We start from the raw sequence: 21,696 nt of genomic DNA on the forward strand, positions 1-21,696 counted from the left end.
CACGGACATTGGACATTGCCTCCAACTGTTAGGGCACATGTCAGCGATGACGTTTGTCATCAAATATGCCAGACTGCACATGTGATGCTTGCAAGGCTGGCTCAGGAAAGTATATATTCCACACAGACAGCATAAACAAGCATCTTATGATGCCAACCAAAGTAAAAAATTATCTACATTGATAGACTCAACCACACAATGTTTGCACAGGAGTTCCCTTGACACAGATCCTTCCATCAATGATACTCATAATAGACTAGGTTGGGGTGGGGGCACACCTGCACAACCACATGATCCAAGGCCACTGCTCCCCATCGGAATCAACACTACACATAAACCTGCTGGAGCTGTGGGCAGTCCATAATGGATGCTCACACTTTCTACCCATGATCAGGGACAAGGCCATAAAGGTTCTGATAGACCACATCGCTTTTATGTTTTATATAAACTGATGAGTAGGGATGCTGCTTTTCCCCTTTGCCAAGTAACTCCTTTGTTTAGATCTTATAGTGCTCCATCACATGGGTTCATTACTTGTCGGTGCTATACCCATTAGTTTGTTGTTACGCAGACAGCTGTGTAACCTCCTATCTACAGGATGCCAAAACACCACTACAGATGCACTGAGCAGAAAATTTTCCTCGGACCACAAGTGGGAAATGAACACCAGAGTACTACAGAACATTTTCATGCACTGCGGATTCCCAACTATAGACCTCTGTGACCACCCAAAATGCCAAGTGCCCCACACTTTTGCTCAAGAGCAGGATTGAGACCCCATTCTCTAGGCAATGCTTTTCTTCTCAGATGGGATGCACCCCGATTGTACACCTTTTCTACCGACCCTTCTCCTAGTCCACGGTCTTGTACAAGATCAGGACCGACAGCACCTGAGTCATTTTGATAACCCCTTACCCCCCGCCCCTCCCGTTTCCCAGACAAATGTGATTTCTTTACCTCGTGAAGATTGCTATTTGCCCACCGTGCACTCTTCCCCTTTACCACATCTCCTGGACATGGCCAGGTCTACCACCTGAACCAGGCAAAACTCCACCTGAAAGCATGACTACTCCATGGTTCCAAGACAGTGAAATGACGTGCTCAAAGGAGGTAAGGAACATTCTTTTAAACAGCAAAAGATCTACTACCTGACATACCTACCTGCACAATTGGAAGAGATTCCATACATGGTGCCACAATAGACAAATAATGGTGACTACCTCTCCTTTACCACTGGTACTGGACTACGTACTGGAATGTAAGAAATTGAGTCTCTCAATGAGCTCGATCAGAGTATACCTCACAGTAATCCTGGCGTTCCATCGCAAAGTGGATGAGTTCTCAGTCTTCGCCCACCTGACCACTAAATGCTTTCTCAAGGGTCTTTGTAACCTTTACCCCGAAATACGAGCCCCTACTCCATCATGGGACCTCAATCTGCTGTTGCGATGCCTTACTGGGCCCCCTTTGAACCACTACCAACGTGTTCACTTCTCCATCTCTTGATGAAGGCGGCCTTTCTCATTGATATCACATCCGTCCGATGAAAAACGGGGGCCCTCATAGCACCCCCTCCCCATACACAATATTTTTCAAAAACAAAGTTACCCTAAGACCATAACCCAAATTCTTACATAAAGGAGTTTCCTCATTCCATTTGAATCAACCCATCCATCTCCCATCTTTCTTCCCAGAACCTCACGGGAATAAACAAGAAGCAATGCTTCACACTGTGGATGTCCAAAGGGTGCTAGCATTTTACATTGAGAGCACAAAAACTTTCAGAAAGCCACCATAGTTGTTTCTTTCCATCACGGAATGATCTAAGGGAGACACCATATCCAAACAGAGGCTGTCTATATGGATCTCTGGCTACATTGACCTTTGCTATTGCCGTCAACAGCTACAACCCCCACTGGGGACCTGCACACACTCCACCAGAGCACTCTCTGCCTCAGTAGCCTTCCTCAACAATGTGCCCATTGTGGACATCTGTAAATCAGCAACCTGGGCATCAGCCCATACATTCACCCAGCATTATGTCATAGAGCAGCACTTGTCATCAGACGCTTTCTCAGGACATACGGTTTTATCGTCCACCACCACTGCAACTCCAAAGCCCCTCCCTTCCACCAAGAGGCACTGCTCTACAGTCACCGAAAGTGGAGCACCCACAGGGACACTCGTCGAAGAGTGTGAAGATTAATCACCCTGTGCAGTAACTGAGGTTCTTGTCCCTGGGGATGCTCCACTACCCTCCCTCCTCCCCTCTACTTTGGATTTTTTTTTGCACCATGGACTCTGCAGTAGAGAAGGAACTGAGGGAAGATTGGTCGCACAGTGCTGTGTAACTGCCTGAGACAGTGTGTGACCCAGTCAGGCACTGCTACTAAAAGTCTCCAATTACAAGTGCAGGGGTGCAGATTCACCTAAAGTGGAACACCCGCAGAGACAACCGTCTTGATAACCTCGGTTACTGCACAGGGTGGGTAACCTTCTCTTTTTTTAAAAAAAAAGTATATGTATATTCAGAATCTATTGTCTAGTCATTTTATGCTATAGAATGCAATAATGAAGAATAAGGGTAAAATGCTGGCTCTGTTAAAGTCAGTGGCAAAACTTCCACTGATTTCCATAGGGCCAGGCTTTCACATTAGGTATTTAAAGCTTTTAGCTGATCAGTTTCCCTTCATTAAAATATAGTTAGATGTGAAAGGATGCTGCTTTTTCCCTTTGCCAAGTAACTCCTTTGTTTAGATCTTATAGTGCTCCATCACATGGGTTCATTACTTGTCGGTGCTATACCCATTAGTTTGTTGTTACGCAGAAATGTGATAGAAAATGTATTAAGGCTTGGTGTCATTTATTTTGTAAATTTCTTTGAGGCCCTCAGAAGGAAGACATTATAGAAGTGCAAAATGTAATTATTAACAAATCCCAATAGTCTTTTCTCCTCTGTTCTTCATTGCTTATATCATTTCTCAAATAATTTCACCAGCACAAGTTTCATTTTCCAGTTTTAGCACAGTGGGTATTACTAAAACTTTTTGCACATAGTGCCATTCATCCACTCCTTGAGTGCACCTTTTATGTAGCTCCGGGCTGGGATCGAGGGGTTTGAAGGGCAGGAGGGGGATCAGGGCTGGGACAGGGGGTTGGTGCGTGGGGAGAGGCTCAGGGGTGCAGGCTCTGGGCAGCACTTACCTCAAGCGGCTCCCGGAAGCAGCAGCATGTCCCTTCTCCAGCTCCTACACAGAGACGCGGCCAGGTGGCTCTGCATGCTGCCCTGTCTGCAGGCACTGCCCCTGCAGCTCCCATTGGAGTGCCAGAGGGGGCCATTGGAGTGCATAGGAACCGGAGTGGGACCATGTCACTGCTTCTAGGAGCCACATGGCGCAGCCCCTGACCCTGCTCCCCGGCCGGAGCAGGACAAGCCCCAGACTCTGCTCCCCAGTTGGAGCTTGAGGGCTAGCTTAAAATGACTGGCAGGCTGGATGCAGGCCACAGTTTGCCCACCTCTGGTTTAAATAGTTGGCTTTTAAAAAAGGGGATTTATCATTCACAGAAATTCTGTGAGGATTTCCTAATAGACATTCTCCTGCACTGTTCTGTAGAGCCCTGCAAATCTGTGGATATCCATGGACCATTTTTGTGGATTGTGGATCAAATGCAGATACAAATTTTGTATCTGCACAGAGGTCTACTGTTATGGGGTGGTAAGGCACCTAATTTGATGTCTCGCCCAGGATTTGCAGGAGGCTTGGCCATCTGCATGGAGGCCTTGAACCTCTCCTATGGCTCTGGTCTCCAGTGTCTGCAATGAAGCCATACTTGCAAGGTCCCCTTTTGGCTGCAGCTTCTATAGGGTGCACAGTATTTTTTGTTGCCCTCTAGGAGGATGAAGACACCAGAGCCATTTTTCTGCATGGAATGGTCTTCCACACACAGATCGAAGCGGCAGCATGATATTGTACCCTCATATAGAAATGTTTTGCTGTTATTTACAGTGTTTATCTTAGAACATTTAGATTTTTCCACTGTCTGCTTTTCCTTTTTTGAAGGATTAGAAAGGGTGTCTTGAATCTGTCTCTCCACTTCTCAGAGGAGTCTTCTTGTATTTTCATATAATATTTGTCTTTTATCTAGACCAACACATAGCCATGTTTCAGTGAAATTTCGGCAGTCATAGTTTTACATAGAGGACTTACAATTGTGCACAATAACCAGATTGCAAATGTCCTTTGGGTGCTGTCGAGCGTAGGCTCTTATCTAACTAATGGCATTTAAGAAAAATAGCCATCAACTTCTGATATACTCAGAAACATGGAATATGAGCAGAACTTCACTAAGCTGCACACTTTATAATACACACAAACATTAGTGGTCTTTGCTCTCTTCCCAGAAAATATATAAATAGATGAGCACTGTACTGAGGTCTCATTACTAAGAATTTATTTTTTACAAAATATTTGAGCAGCGCATGTTCTTGCACATTATTAAATATCAGAAAAAAGATGTGTGTCAAAATAAAGGAACAATGTATATTTTATGATACAGGGATCCTGAATTAATTTCTTATTTTTCTTTCATTCACACAATTCAGCAGTTTGGAACAGATGCCCCTGTAATTAGGTAAAAAATTGCTGCCATATCTTATATTTTAAGATCTTGAAAAATTCCAAACTACTGTGCGAACTATGTAAAAAGGAATCCCTTCACCCACCAGCTTCCATTAAAGTGAATTATGGCAGATGTTTAGCAGTGCTGAGAAGCTCTATATAATATTTTTGGGACAGTAAAAAATGACATCTTTCTCCAATGTTGGTGGTGTGGAAATTTACTTAGGCAAAAGGAAGTATTCAAAGTGAAATTTAGCCAAGAAAATGACAATCATTCTTATTTTGGGGGTTATAATGCCTGCAACTGGTTATGAACTTCAGTTTTCTGGTTCTTCCAAGAGACAGTATCTTGTGAATACAGGGCTAACGTCATGCTACAAATAGTAAATGCATCTTGTAACTTCTTTTCTATTATCATTTTTATTATTTTAATTGGCATCAACCAATATATAAAGATATAAAATGAAGAGGAATAAAATGTTATCAAATCATGAAATGAATTGAGCAAGGATAGTTTTTATTGCAACTCCTTATTTATTTTTTAAATGTCTTGTTGAAATATTTGCTTGTCATGTTGAGAGATCCTGTTTCAAAAAACTACCAGTTCCTAAAGAATTAGTGATAGAGAAGAGGGAAGCAAGAACAATTCATATTCATTTGTAACATGCTTCTGATGTAAGCATATTTAGCGTTTAGAGAATGCCTTCCTGTAGCTTGTATGTCTTTGTGAAGAAAATTGATTCTTCAGTTGCATTAAAAGCAATTCCCTTTTTTGTGTGCAGTTTTGACAACGTTCTGTGCCTTGCTGATTCCTCATCCCTATCTGATATCACCCTTGATGGCAATCCGATAGCTCAGGAGACATGGTACAAAAACACTATTCTCCATCATATGATGCAGCTCCGACAGTTAGATATGAAGAGAATCACGGTAAGGAATTTTCTGAAAAAGTATTCATCAGATGCTGTAAGTATTAAAATTGGTGAATAGGATTGCTGGGTTCTATGTATGGAAAAACTTTTACGTTGTATCTACCTCTGAATTCAGATGTAACTTGAACATTACAATATTGTAACTTGTTTTTGTACTGTGCTACACAAGTATGTATTTTTCTTGCTTAACTCTAACACATTTATTTTTATTAAACCATTTTAAAATATTTTTCTTCACCCACACTGTGACAACTGTCCCTTGACAATTGTAAAGAATATCAGAGGTGTTTTCTTCTAAACATCGAACAAAGAATGTTATTACAATAAGGAAAATATATTATCACTAAAATTACTGACTCCTTATTTCAGTGTAGTGCTTCTGCCTAGAACCTTCCCCATCCCAGTTGTTCCTGGCTTCCTTCTGCAGATTTAAGTAACAGTACATGTCCTCACAACCACTATACAGGTGAATTATCACCTGTTAGAAGAACAAGCCCTCTGTTAATACCTTTAAGTAGGCCCACATCCTTGTTGAGTTCCTCAGCTCTGTGATGTCTGATCTCTGTCAGCTTTTTGTCCCATAGTTGTCTTAAAATCCACAGTATTGTTAAGTGCTCCAGTCTTCCCCCCCCCCCCAAAAAAAGAATTGTCCCCTCCAAAACCACAAGATTGGCTTAAAATCATGAGATTTATTTATATCATTCTTGTTATGTGCCTTCTGGTTTTTGAGCCTTAAGGTTTCACATTTTCAAGCTTTTTTCCCACAATAATGAGGACTAACAATTCACATTTTTTTTTAAATGAAAGCTGAGTTTCTCACATATATGACTTCAGGAGCTAGTTCTGTAAGAAAAATACCAAATATCATAAAAAGAAAAGGAGTACTTGTGGCACCTTAGAGACTAACCAATTTATTTGAGCATAAGCTTTCGTGAGCTACAGCTCACTTCATCGGATGCATACTGTGGAAAATACATAAGATGTTTTTATACACACAGACCATGAAAAATGGGTGTTTATCACTACAAAGGGTTTTCTCTCCCCCCACCCCACTCTCCTGCTGGTAATAGCTTATCTAAAGTGATCACTCTCCTTACAATGTGTATGATAATCAAGGTGGGCCATTTCCAGCACAAATCCAGGTTTTCTCCCCACCCCCCAAATCCACTCTCCTGTTGGTAGGTTTCAGAGTAACAGCCGTGTTAGTCTGTATTCGCAAAAAGAAAAGGAGTACTTGTGGCACCTTAGAGACTAACCAATTTATTTGAGCATAAGCTTTCATGAGCTACAGCTCACATAGCTTATCTAAAGTAATCACTCTCCTTCAATGTGATGCTCATGATAAAATTGAGTGGGCAACACTGAATTCAGGTGTTCTGATTGGCAACAGCATATTGCACTGGTATACACTGGGCAATACCTAGCTTGATGTTTCTATGAGTGGATGAGTTTACTTTACACTAACAGGAAAGGTCATTGTCTAACTTCATTTGATGAATAGACCAAAACTCTACTTGGATTGTGATTTTTTTTTTCTCCTTTATTGTGGTCCACCTGAATATCCTGAATTCCCCAGTCTTGCTTTGCCTTGCAGACAACTAATAGGTAGACCTGGTAATTGCTCTTTTCTGGTTAGAAATTCCTTAATTTCTTCTGCAAGAGAATTGAAGAAGATGTTTGTCTGAAAATTATTTATAGTGGGTGCTATTACTGCTGTAGGGGCAAGGTTGCGGAAGATTGGCAAGGAGCTAAGTGGTGGACTGAGTATGTGACTGGATGTAAGCAGAAGATGCAGGCAGTTTCAATGAACTTTGTTGGACAGACCCTGCCAAAAGATATTGTAGCATAGCTCACCATATTTTTGCCTGTAAACAAGTCAGTTTATGTAATAAGCATAAATCGTACATATAAGAATGTAGCCAGCTGTTGACCCCATGTAACCCCGAAGTAAGCGCGGAGAATATAGCGCCGCAGAGGACTCCCCCCCACCCCCCCGCGGAGTCCTGCCTGGTCAGCTGTCCCGAACGTCCAGAGTCCCCTGCCGCCCCTTCGCGCATCCTAGGGGCTCCCTGCACAGTTTAGAGCGTAAGTTCTTCCTTCCTTCAATAAAGCATAGTTTACTATTCTTAGGCCTGAGTGTCCTCCTTTCGCTGGTATCTTCCCCCCCAGATGTTGCGGGCACAACTGCATATTCCCCTTCATTTCTGTTTGGCATGTCATCTCCGCTGGCAAAGATTTTCATTGAAGTGAGAGCAGAGGCTAAGGGTAACATTTTTCTAAAGCACCTAAGTCCTCTTAACTTTCTATGAGACTTAGGCTCCCAAGTCATGTATGGATTGTGAAAATATTACCGTTGGGCTGCAAGTGTATATCTCTAGGAGACCAGTTCCAGTTAAGAAAAACAAACCTATCCAATTGTTTAACCTAGCTAAATCCCATCCCAAGAGAAAGTCTTTAGCTCTTCCCCCCTCAAACTTCAATTGATAAAATAAACTGAACCTTTTTGGATGACACACTTCGTAAGGTGTTTTTTTTCCCCTCAAAGCAGGAAAATGGCCCTTCTTTGCCATCTACCATTGAGAAAAGTAAATCGAAGATAATCCTTTTTACAGCAGTTTGCAGATGTGTAGAAAACGTGTCTAAATTTGAATTGAATACAATGCAGCTTTATAAGTAGGCTTCGCAGAATTCATTTTTTTGTAATTTCGATAATATTGATGTTTTGGTTTTAAGCATTTTTTTTGTTTTTTATCTATATACATTTTTACAGTTGCGGGAAATTATGGGGTTTGTGTGATGGGGTATACAAACCTCACACTGGGCCCGAAGGAGTTAAAGGGCAATACTGGGCCCAGGTAGTCCTGCCCCTCTAGGCCTACAAAGTATGCTCTGGCTGCAGGTACAGGTTAAAAAGAAGCTCAGAAATCCAGGCAATGAGAGGGAGAGCAAACAGGCTGGGGGAAAGGCAGGCCCTTCTCCTGAAAGCCACACTGAAGGCTGAGCTTTAGATGGGACCATGGTGCTGGTGAGCCCCACAGGTGGTGCTTTCTCTAACCTACCTCTTGCTCACACCTGCTTTTTTTTTTTTTTTTTTTTTAGAACCAGTAGGTCCTGAGAGGCTCTGCTCATTTGAACTCTGTTAAACTTCAGATTGTTTGAACTTTAGGGGACCATGCCCCAAGCTGAAGGAGCAGATAGAAAGGAAGTGGTCCAGGGTGGCAGACTTGGGTTCTCTGTGTGGAAGACTTGTCTGATGCTGTTTCCCACAGGGGCCTGGGCTGGGATCCCATGGAGAGGGTTGGCCCTGGTTCCCCTACCACATCCTGCTTGAGAACTAGGCCCATAGGTGGGCTGAGACCACAGCACCTCTGGGGTAGGGACCAGGTATTTCTATCCTTCCCTCCCCCTCCCGTTTTTTCTGCAATGAGTGACTGGAAACCAGGTACGCTAAGTCCTTACCCACCAGGCCCCCTGAATACCCTATTACCGGGTAGTCAGACAACAAGGGGGTTAGGCAGTAATTATTTAATGACAGTAGATGGTGAGATTCAAAAAGTTAAAGCTCTATAACTGTTAAAACACAAATTGTAAACATTGCGTCAAAATATAAAAAATAAATATCCTTAAATCAAACTCTAATAAATTCTCACACAGCATTTTTCTTTCTTTGCCTATAAGTAAATTTTGATTATTATCTATGAAAATATTTTTTGTTGATTTGTGTGTGTATGGTGAAATTGACGTTTACTGACACTTACTGAAAAAAATCTACTCCTTCTAAGCCTACTTACTGGTGAGGAGTTAACCAGAAAGAAATACATGGACTGTACACCATGTATGTAATTTGCCCTTCCAACAAAATCTGTGAAGTTAAATACATATATTTTAAAAAGCTTTGCCATGGTTCCCAGCTCCAAATGTAGACTTAACAGTTAAATATTTCCAGTAAAACTTCTTTGCCTCTCTTTATTGATATCCTAAAGACTTCTATGGCTTGAAATGAACACAGCTATTATTGCTTGAAAATTTTTCCAGAATAGGGAATTGGTTCTCCTATTTTATTCAGAATGGAATTCCCTCCTGGCGCTGTTACATTTTTGCATTGAGAGACCTTCCACCCCTGAAGTGTTCTAGCACTGGTAGGGCAATGCTATGGAAAGATCCAAACAAAATCTCCCTTGCAACTTTGAGAAAAACAGACTTCTCAGGAATTTCCTAATAAACTATTAGAAGAAATAATCCTGTCCCTTAATTCACAGACTTAGAAGATAGTATCAAAAATAATGGGAGATGCACCTTTTTAATCAAATACCATTTTTACAAAGAACAGTTGTAGATCAGGATAACTTATAAAAAAGATTGGCTTCTCTATCTTCTGAGGAGGCATGTCTTTATTCATTCCTGTATTACATCAAATGAAAATGCTATAACTTCCATTAATGAACAGCATGTTATCTTCAAGATACAGATGATATGAACTTATTGGGTATTAGAAATGTACTGTTTTATATTTTATATGCATTCAATATCCCTATGAGTTATAGTTTATATATATATCCCAGGCCATCTTCAGATTTTTATGACTTAGGTAGTTGTATTTTATTTAGTTCTAATATATTAAAGTATTTTCTTGAACATAAATGCATATGTATATAAGATATTTGTCACAGATATTTAAACAGAACTCTCTGTTTAGAATATTTTTATATAAGACATGCTATGGAAATATGGGTGGACGGCTGTCCTTAACTAGCTAAGCTAGTTCACAGTCTTGGAGTTATAGTCGGTTTATCCTTGGCACTGGATATTCAGGTAGTGGCATTCACTAGTAGCACCTCCTTGAATAATAATAATAATAAACATACAACAAATAAAATAAAATAACCCTAAAGTGGGAACAGAATGTGCATCCCAATATGCTCTATTTATCATCCTACTCAGAGCTCATTTGTAATGTTCTCTAGCATGCCCTACCGCATGGCAATGGGTTCAGCTGCAATTAGTATCTGGAGTGCTACTATCCATGTTATGCCATATTAGCATCAGGGGCAGCTGCTAGCATGGTAGAACTACAGATATAGTCACTTTCTTGTTTGCGTGCAACCTTTAATATAAAACATTGGGTGAATGTAACAAAAGCACACAGTAATAAAATGCAAAAATAAGAATCAACAAGGAAATACAAAGAAATCACCATGGCTGTTACAGAGTGAAAAGTACACCTGCATCCTCAAGGGTGAGAGTGATTGTCTGGACCTGCAGGGAGGGAAAGGATTGTTGACCCTTTAAGGAAGGTTCCCCCTTCAGCTCTTTAGCCATTTGGGAGTGGGTGGGCAATAGCTCTGAGAAAGCCCAATGGTTCCTGCGCCACAGGAACACCAAAGGGGTCAGGACACCATTGCATGCTGGAAAAAGCAGCCCCCATCCTTCCTCCCCTGTGATTGGCATAGGACTGTTTTTTGGGGGTCTGCTGTGGGCATCGTGCTAGTCGTTTCTTTGCAACTGGAAGTGAATTTTTTCTTCACTGCCAGATTGGCCAAGAGGGATGGTTTTTTTTATCTTCCCCACACCAACTGAGGGACCCAGTGGGAATGAAGGTAGGGTTCATATTGTGGCATCTTGGCAGATGTCCATGGCAGATACTTGTTCAATAGGGGTCCTGTTCCCTGATAAACTGGAATTGGAAGTGAACTCAGAGGAAGGCATCCCCTAAAGAAGTTGGGAAACACTGTTGGTGTTTCTAACGTCTGATACAAGAAAAAGACACCTCCTTTCTCCAGAGTCTTAGTACTCAGACAAGGAGAGGGTGGTGGGGTCCCACCAATATGCTGGCACGAACCTTGGAGAGGAGAAGGGCTGATGGCAGCTCTCTAACTAGGAGATATGAGCTATACTGTACAAAGCATTGCCAGATATTTCTCAGATGAATTATTAAAGGTGTAGCCTAGTTAAATCCCACCCCTCGAGTCTTCTCTTGTCTTCCTGCATGTTCAACCCAATGAAAAATTGGACTATCAAGAAGAAAAGAGAGATCAAATCATTGAAAGAACATAGCAGTGAGAAGAATAAAAGAAAGGCAGTTTTAAGATAAGGATTAAAGTATTAGAAGAATAGAGAGACATCCAGGGAAGTAGGGCTAGAAGAAGAAAAGCAATCTTTAGGAACCACAGTAAAAGAATGGACAATGGCAAAATTATTAGTGGGTGTCACTTGCTAACTTTTTTTGTGGAAATAATTTAAAATATATTGTAATCTATCTCATTTTCCACCGGATACTGTGGTAATGACTTAGTAGTAGTGAAGTTTTACAGGATAAGTGTGTCATAAAGTTCCTGTTTATTTCATCTGTCCAGTTGCTTTGCATGCTTTCACATTATTTAAAGCTTAAAATGAGTTATTGTATTTGTATAGTCATTTTAATATATCAAGATCTTTTTTTTTAGACTGCCTATATTCTCTGTCAGTGTCTTAAATTTCTGAAAAATGAAAGTGAAAAGTTAAGTCTTATTTCTTACAGGAGCTTTCTATTTTAGAGGGGAACCCCCCTCCCCCCAAAAAAAACTTTTCTCTGACGGTTTTGGAAGATATTTTGATATAAACACTTCAGGGGGTTATGAAGTAAATAAAATTAAGTTAAAAAGTATACTTCTCAAATGTTTGTGTTGGAGAACCTCTTTGCTTTTCATTTCGTAGCTCACATTTCTTTATTACTTGGAAAATATGTGTTCTAAAAATACTGTCTATGAGAATATTTGGATTTCTGTAAACAAGGAACATTTAACCTAATATGGCTCTACTACATTATTTAATTATCCTGATGCGAGACTTAAACATTACCAAATGCCTGTATTTAGGGACAAATATGTAGTTTCTTGAGCATTAGTAAGTAGCAATGTTATATGAAAAATATAGTTAATATAAAGAACAAGAATACTTGTGGCACCTTAGAGACTAACAAATTTATTAGAGCATAAGCTTTCGTGGGCTACAGCCCACTTCATCGGATGCATAGAATGGAACATATAGTAAGAAGAGATTTATACATACAGAGAACATGAAAAGGTGGAAGTACCCATACCAACTGTAAGAGACTAATTAATTAAGATGAGCTATTATCAGCAGGGGAAAAAAAACTTTTGAAGTGATAAGATGGCCCATTTCAGACAGTTGTTCTCTGTATATATAAATATCTTCTTACTATATGTTCCATTCTATGCATCTGATGAAGTGGGCTGTAGCTCACGAAAGCTTATGCTCAAATAAATTTGTTAGTCTCTAAGGTGCCACATGTACTCCTGTTCTTTTTGCTGATACAGACTAACACATCTGCTACTCTGAAACCTGTCATAGTTAATATAGTTTAGTCAATGGTCTACAGAAAAGACCCTTTGCTTTCTCTCTCTTTAATTCTCTTACTGAGTGAGGTAGTTAAATCAGTGGAACAATAGGGGGCAGGAACAGTTTAACTATTAAAATGAATCTTTTGGACTATGATTCAGAATTGAATATCACAGACTCATTTTATTTGTGTTTTACTTACCAAAAAAAATTGTGTAAAATTAGTTGCCTACAAAAAATACTCTCAAATATTTCCAATTACAATGTTGGGATGTAATGAAATAGTATGTTATAAATGCCCTCTGAATAAGAAGAGTACTTAACATATATACAGAACTTTACATTTTCCAAAGCACTGTACAAATGTTAATCTGTAGAAAACACCAAATTTGGTGCTTTATTATCTTCTATATTTTCATTATAGGAATGTGTACATTTCTGATAGTTTTTCTTTTAACTACTAATTCTGTATAGTTTTTTATTTTTGTGCTGTTAATAATAGAATACCATTTATTTAAATATTTTTGGATGATTTCTACATTTTCAAATACAGTGATTTCAATTACAACACAGAATATGAAGTGGACAGTGCTTACTTTATATTTATTTTATTAGATATCTTTGCACTGTAAAAAGCAAAAGAAATAGTTTTCAGTTCACTCAATACAAGTACTGCAGTGCAATCTCTTTATCATTAATGTTGAACTTACAAATGTAGAATTATGTACAAAAAACCCCTGCATTCAAAATAACAGTGTAAACTTTAGAGCCTACTAGTCCAATCAGTCCTACTTTTTGTTCAGCCAATCACTCAGACAGACAAGTTTGTTTACATTTGAAGAAGATAATGCTGCCTGCTTCTTAATTACAATGTCACCTGAAAGTGAGAACAGGTGTTTGCATGGCATTGTTGTAGACAGTATCGCAAGATATTTACATTCCAGATGTGCTAAAGATTCATATGTCCCTTGATGCTTCAACTACTATTCCAGAGGACATGTGTCCATGCTGATGAATAGTTCTGCTCAATAACGATCCAAAGCAGTGCAGATGTTCATTTTCATCATCTGAGTCAGATGCCACCAGCAGAAGGTTGATTTTCTTTTTTAGTGGTTCGGGTTCTGTAGTTTCTGCATCGGAGTGTTGCTCTTTTAAGACTTCTGAAAGCAAGCTTCACACCTTGTCCCTGTCAGATTTTGGAAATCACTTCAGAGTCTTAAACCTTGGGTTAAGTGCTGTAGCTGTCTTTAGAAATTTCACATTGGTACCTTCTTTGCATTTTGTCAAATTTGCAATGAAAGTGTTCTTAAAACAAACAACATGTGCTAGTTCATCATCTGAGGCTGCTATAACATGAAATTTATGGCAGGATGCAGGTAAAAAGAGCAGAAGACATACAATTCTCCCCCAAGGAGTTAAGTCTCAAATTTAATTAACGCGTTATTTTTTTTTAACGAGCATCATCAGTATGGAAGCATGTCCTCTGGAACAATGGCCGAAGCATGAAGAGGCGCATGAATCTTTATTGCATCTAGCATGTAAGTATCTTGTGATGCCAGCTACAACAGTGCCATAAGAACACCTGTTCTCACTTTCAAGTGATGTAATTAAGAAGTGGGTAGCATTATCTCCTCTAAATGCAAACTAACTTGTTTCTCTTAGTGATCGGCTGAACAAGAAGAACTGAGTGAACTTGTAGGCTCTAAAGTTTACATTGTTTTGTTTTTGAGTGTAATTATGTAACAAAAAAACCCTACATTTCTAGGTTCTTTTTCACGATAAAGAGATTGCACTACAGTACTTGCATGAGGTGAATTGAAAAATACCATTTCTTTTGTTTGTCATTTTTAATCAAAAATAATATGAGGTGAGCACTGTACACTTTGTATTTTGTTTTGTAACTGAAATGGATATATTTGAAAATGTAGAAAACATCCAAAATATTTAATAAATTTCAATTGGTATTCTATTGTTTAACAGTGTGATTAATCGCAGTTAACTCATGCGATTAATCAACAGCCCTAAAAGAAAAAAATATATACAAACACAAATTAAAGCTATATTTTAAGATAATGTGTAAATTTAGAACAGAAAACCACATCTGAAAAGCAGAATTCTTTCAACCTCCAGCAGTGTGTGTGTACATGCAGGAATGTTTCAACTAAAGAACTGGCACCGTGAACGAATACATTTCCCACTGAAGTGAAGAGGAGGTAGATTATGGGTTTTGGAGGAACAGGTTGGGAGAAATCAGCAAAATGAACATGACTGGTCAAACTTCACATTTTAGATATGTGTATTCAGAGTTGCCAGATTTCTACTGCACTAATTGCCCAAAGACACTTAAAATCTAGCCCCATAGTAGCCCAATCTATTTATTGAAACAAAGTTGTTTTTATTAACATTGCTCTATACCTTTAAAAAGAATCACTATCTAGACTATAATTAAATGATGGATGTTAGCAGCGTGGATCTATAATGAACAAATTTTGGCGGCCAAATCTTGCAAATTGTTCAGATTGGCTTGGGTTTATGTGCACAGAAGGTTTTATACAAATAGTTATGATAAATACAAAGGATTAGATTGGAAGGCGGTTTCTAGTGTATTGCTGTAAGGATGGTGAGAGTAAATATCTCAGTGAAATTCACTGATGCTTCTCAAGTTTGTGAGATTGCTATATCGTTAGAAATGTTAAAGAGTAAGTACAACAGGAGATAAGAATACTTACCAGCTGGAACAGAAGGAGAGACAGCTGCAAAATGGTTATTTGAGGGAAGCAGTTGAGAGCCAGCAGCTCCTCAAAAGATATTCTGGGAAAAAGGTCCTAGAAAAGTGCAACCCCACTCTGGTGAGATTTCATAAGAGCCAGGCATTCACAGAGGAATTGGTGTTTTTGTGTCACAGCCTGTGGACCTGACCCAAAGCCAATTGTAAGCAAAGGAAAGACTCTCTCAGACAAGTGGGACTAAATAGGAAATGAATGGCCACACTGGGGTACTGCAATTTATTAAAAAATTAGAGAGTTGAAAAAAATGGGAACATTTTAAGTGTAATTTAAACAATATTTATGGTGGTTGTAGCTCATGCTTGCTTCTTCACAGCAGGACTGCTCTTACTGTCTGAAACTACCAAAGCTGGGCTGTCTGTGAGGATAATTATTTCCTGAATGTGCCTGGGGAAACAGCCCCCTCCCCCAGCTGAGCAGCTTTGTGTCTACTGGTGTCACAAGGGACTTGCTTCTGCCTTTTTAACAAGTTGGGCTTTGTGATGGGCTCTCCTGAGGGGTGACACCTGGAACTGAGGTGCAGCTGAGCCCTCTGTCTCATTGGTCTGGGTTCCCTCTTGCACTGTGACGTTGTGACAAACTATGCAGCCCTCCAAGCTTGCACTCACACCAACGTCCACACGCAGGGACCACACCCAGCTGTGTTCATGAATGCTCTGGCCAGTCACTCATGAACCCACAATAGAGACACTACAGCCAAAATACTCCCAGCTCCCCAGCCTAAGACCCCAAAGCTGTACCGTCCTGCCCTGGTCAAAACCTGACCAGTATGAATTTATTACCCAGTCCGCCACTTCTACAAAGGAAAGTGGATGTGCATCAACTCTTGTTCATGAGCTGAAATTTATGCCCTTTGCACTTCAAACAACACACAGTGTTTTAGATAAAATAGATTTATTAACTACAGAAAGATAGCTTTTAAGGGATTATAAGTGATAGCAAACAGATCACAGTAGAAAGAAAAGGAGTACTTGTGGCACCTTAGCGACTAACAAATTCATTTGAGCATAAGCTTTCGTGAGCTGTAGCCACAAGTACTCCTTTTCTTTTTGCGAATACAGACTAACACGGCTGCTACTCTGAAACAGATCACAGTAGTTTACCATAAGAAATTAAACAAAACCACAATCTAGGCCTAATGTACTGGTTAGTATTTGAATCAAGCAGTGTCTCACCTAGGTAGATAGTACAAGCAGGTTAGCTTTTGCATACACAGGCAGTCTTCCTTCTTTCCTGCCTGGGAACAGCACTTCTCTCCCCCATCCCTTCAGTCTTGTTCCTCTGGTACTTTCAGGTGTGGTGTTGTAGGGAGAGTGAGGTCAAGTCATGATGTCATTTCCCCCTTTTATATCTCCTTCCAACTTGCTGGAAAGCTCTTTTGCTGTGACCTGGGTCAAACAGTTCCCATTGTGTAGTGCTGTCTGAGAGGTTTCTATTGTACACAGTTCCTTGCGCTTGTGTGCACTTCCTCAATAAGCCATTAACATTGTTTGGCCTTTTTTTATTGTTGTACCTGAAAGGCTGCATGTGGGTGTCCTCAGTCTCACAACGTGTTTTAGTAGCACATACATAGCATAACTTCACATACAATGATAGCACATACAGTCCAACGAGATATTAATGTGTAGCAGATCAAGACTTTTAGAATGATATTTCACAAGGCATGCTTTGTTCAAAACATATCCTAATTATATGACCGTGATGAACATGGGGGTGCCAGGATGTCACAGATATGTGAAGGTGAGGGGCAGATCATGACGAAATCTGTAGCAAGCATCTTCTGACCAAAGCACGGAGCTTGAGAGCTTCCTTCCCCTCACCACTCCTTCAGCATGTTTGTTTCAGGAGTGAAAAAGTGCTGCAGAAGCTCCCAGTCGAGCTATTGGCTCTGCCATATACACCACTACATTCTTTTTGCTGAGCAAATAATAGGCCAGTGAGGGGAGGGGGGAGAGGAGCGACTATTCCTGACTGGTGAGGGGAAGGGACAGTAGAGCGAGCAACGTCTCTCTCAGCTGGTGGTACAAAACTCGGGCGGGGGGGGGGGCGCTGGAACCTCGCCCTGCCTAAATGGCGCCCCTGTTTGAGTAGCAATTTTTTAAGTATCTGAGTCTGTTAAATTGTCTCTTTTTTTTCTTGGCATTGGCTAATTGGCTCCCTGACCTGTTTTATTCTTACTCACATGTGTAGTACGGCACAGCCTGAAATACTTTGGATAAATTCCTACTTAACCTTGAGAAATTATTTTTTTTTATTTGGCCTGGGTGCCTGGGCAGAGGCCAGAGGAAAACTGGAGCCTTTCTAGATAAATCTTACTGTTTACTGTTACTGCATACATGATGAAGTGTTTATCACAGAAATGTGGTCTAGATTACAAGGATTGATTAACTATTTATTTTTTGTTTCATTTGTAAAATGTTAATAAATGTTCTAAACAATATTCAAATGTGTTATGACTATATAGACGGTTGTTCTGTATATATCAGGGTGATAGCATTAGAATTACTCAATGTGTGAAAATAGATAACCAAGAGGAAACTTGTTTAATAATAATTATATAAACACAAAAACCCTACTCTCTTTTTCCCTTCATTTTGGCTTATTGTATCATAGTGATAGAAATCTAAGTCATTACTATAACAAGAATCAGCACTCAAAGAAACTTCACACAATTGCTGCAGCTTGCTAAGATTAGAGGACGCTATATGTTGTTGAAAATAAATTGCTGGAAAGAACCAGGAAAGAAAATCAAAAGCCCAGAGTAATAAGTAATAAAAGTAGATCTTTCTTTTACTGTTATCATGCTTAAAGCCAAAAGACTTTAAAGATCTGGGCTTTTGCCTCTGTTTTGCTTCATTATGGTGTAGGGGAAAACCCCTGAAATGTTTTATAAAGGGTTTGGTTTATTTGTTGGCATTGTTTTTTGTTTTGTTCTGTTTGGTTGGTTTTTCCATTTATTTTTCAGCTTAGAAAAATCAGGAAGGTCAAGTCTAATCTTCCTTGGATTTTCTTGGGGAGCCACTGGGAGTTCTCACAACATGTTTTGTGAGCTGTAACACCTTAATTAAAGGTGTGGATGTGCTGAATCTTTTACAGAGGTTTGCTTTATTTAAAATGCAAGTCATTGAAATAAGTGTGTGCTAATCAAAATAATAAATAATATTTCAATATATGTAAAAATATTTTTAAACCTTAGTAAGAGAAATATTTGTGTTTCTAATAAAAACACAACAGAGTTTCAAACAGTCCAACTAAACTCTGCTGCTCCTCTCAATTATTTAGGTTCTTTAAGTAAATATAAGTTAACTACTGCTCCAATTTTCCATTATCTGAATTTTGCTTGTAAAAAACCAAGCAGAATTTAAAAAAAGAAAGAAAAAAAAAACAACCAATCAACAACAACAAAAATGTTCAGGCTGCCTTTATATATTCTAAAGAAGCAAAAAAGGGAACATGTTCATTTTTTCCCTCCCTTTTCAGCTCACCTTTAAACTACAAAACTCCTATAAATTCTTGATAGAGCTTGGTATAAAAATTGATTGTGTAAACACTAAAAGTGTTGAAGGGAGTATATTTTACTTAGTTATTCAATAAAATGTTTTAATAACACTTTTTATTTAGAACACAGAAAGCTTTACATTTCTCTACCAAAAACATTACAGCACACAGCATTCAGGTTCACATCCTGAATAGAAGTGTTAACTTTGGAAATTGTCAGGTAAAGATAGATATAGGAGTGTTACCAAGCCATATTTAGTCGTGCCTGCAAGTCACCCTTTGGTGAATAGACCACTGAAGATATATTTGCCTTTCAAACATCAGAATTTACAAGCTTGTCAATTACATTTTCCATAGGTTACTCCTGCTTTTCTAAAGTTGATTTTATTTCTTCATCTAGGAAGAAGAAAGGCGCATGGCATCTGTTGCAGCAAGAAAAGAGGAAGAGAAGAAGCGTGAAAGCCACAAACAGACCTTGTTAAAGGTATTTTCTATTCTTTCTAACGCTAATTGAGATTAGATAAAATGCCATACATTAGTTGTATTGACCATAATAAGGTATCAGAGTACAGCCGTGTTCGTCTGTATTCGCAAAAGAAAAGGAGTACTTGGGGCACTTGAGAGACTAACAAATTTATTTGAGCATAAGCTTTCGTGAGCTGTTTGTCTCTAAGGTGCCCCAGGTACTCCTTTTCTTTTGCATAATAAGGTAGGCTCTGATATCTTGGTGCTGTAGTTTAAAAGGACACTGTCTCCTTTAATTATACCTACTTTTATTTTTAACCTCAAGAAAAATGACACCTATGATAATAAGTCAAAACTGACATGATACCAGTTCTTCTTGGATGTGGAGCTTGCCAAAGCCAATTTGTGGCAGCCTCATGAGCAAAGTGCAGAGCCCTCAGACCACCATCAAATCTGGTCAGAAGGCAGTCGTCAATGATGTGTGATATTGTCTGTCTTTGGCCACAGCATCTCATTGGCCCCAGGTGTGAAGGCTGGCTCACGTTGACCTTGGCCTGTTTGATATCTGTTCAGAAGGGCCCATGAGCAGCATGGCAAATCAGAGCTGGATACATGTATGGTCAGCGTCAGTTATAAGAGACTGGTTTCTGTTGTCACGTGTGGACCATTCTTCATGCCACAGTGATGTTACAGAGAAATCTGGGCAAGGCAAGAGGGCCCACAACAGGTGCCTTGATGAAAAGTGTGCTCGTGGGTGGTTGAACAGATCTGTGCATGGTGATAGGCTAAGTTTTGCCCTGTTTTTCTCAACCATTCTAGCTGTAATATCCTCAAGACAGATTGTGGAGAAGTGATGTTGCTTAACATGGGGACCCACAGTACTGTGTGGGTCGAATTGTCCCAGTGATAATGCTTGTAGTTGAGTGTAGTTGTGTGTCAGCCAACTTGATATGAGACAAATGGAGCTTCACCAGAGCACAATATTCTGCTGCAGAGTAACAGAGGTCTAAGCTGGATGTTCACAGAGTTTGAGCACTAGCATCCTGTGAAGTACCAGCCAGTTTGCTTAGAAGGTTGTTACTCGTCCTCAGTTCAGTCACAGTTTTCCTCAGGCGTTTAAGCTATGTGAGAGATCTATCTAGGGTGACTCCAAGGTAGAGTGGTTGGGATTTGTGTTTCAAGATATGTCCATTGAGAAGAATATTGAATTCTTGGTCCGCTCTGTCATTGTAAAAAAAGGTACACACACGAAACTCTGTTGGACATGCTTGGCTGTAAATGCTACCAACTGCAGTATTCAGCCATCTCAATCAAGTCAGCGTTTAGAGCATCTTCAAGTTCTGGAAATGACCGTGCTTAGCTGTCTAAGCAAATGTCATCTGTGTATGTGAACTTGCAGGACAGAGTGAACAGCATAAGTTTGTGTATAGGTTGAAAAGCATGGGTGCCAACACAGATACTTGGTTTGTCTTTTCTTCTTGCTAACTCTGTTCTATGTGCACTTGGAAACTTCTGTTGTGGAAGAGAATGTCAATGATGTTGACTACCCCTGCTGGGAGAACTTTCAGGGCTGTGAAGCAACTGGTACATAGATGGGATAGAGTCATAGCCTGACTTCCTCCATGCCTTCTTGATTTGTCTTGCACCCCAAGGAAGGCAAGTTAAGGGAATCAGTCTTTGTACTCAATTGAGCACAGAGACTACAGTTATACCTGGCTGTTACAAAGGATATAAGGCTTCTTATCCCCAGCCATCCTGCACCCCTGGAGCATCCAGGCATAATCTGGCCCATAACTTGTATCTAGGGCCAAACTTTTGAAAGTAGATGCAGACTTCTGCACACACACAAGTTGGTGTTTCATGTGTATATTGGGCATTATGAGCTTTGGAAAAATTCAGCTTCTATTTTACCAACTCTTATAATCCACAAAGGTTCATCTGGTATACCTTAAATATAGTCAAATAATTCTCTATCTGAACACAACACATACAAAATTTGAAGTAGAAAACCATTTTTGATGGAGTTTAGACCATGGAGAAGCCAAAATATTAAAGATG

The 21,696-nt window shown here is 39.7% G+C and overlaps 1 protein-coding gene across 2 annotated transcripts in view; it reads left to right on the plus strand.

Moving 5' to 3' along the window:
* Positions 1-21,696, plus strand: part of LRRC49 (leucine rich repeat containing 49) — a 115,470-nt gene that overhangs the window by 58,324 nt on the left and 35,450 nt on the right. For both annotated transcript variants that reach the window (XM_073303708.2, XM_073303709.2), the window contains exons 10-11: positions 5,402-5,549; positions 19,574-19,657. In XM_073303708.2, the coding sequence (XP_073159809.2) occupies positions 5,402-5,549; positions 19,574-19,657 (232 nt within the window). The remainder of the gene's footprint in view (positions 1-5,401; positions 5,550-19,573; positions 19,658-21,696) is intronic.

The sequence above is a fragment of the Lepidochelys kempii genome, chromosome 10 (assembly GCF_965140285.1).
Source record: "Lepidochelys kempii isolate rLepKem1 chromosome 10, rLepKem1.hap1, whole genome shotgun sequence".
Lineage (NCBI taxonomy): Eukaryota > Metazoa > Chordata > Testudines > Cheloniidae > Lepidochelys > Lepidochelys kempii.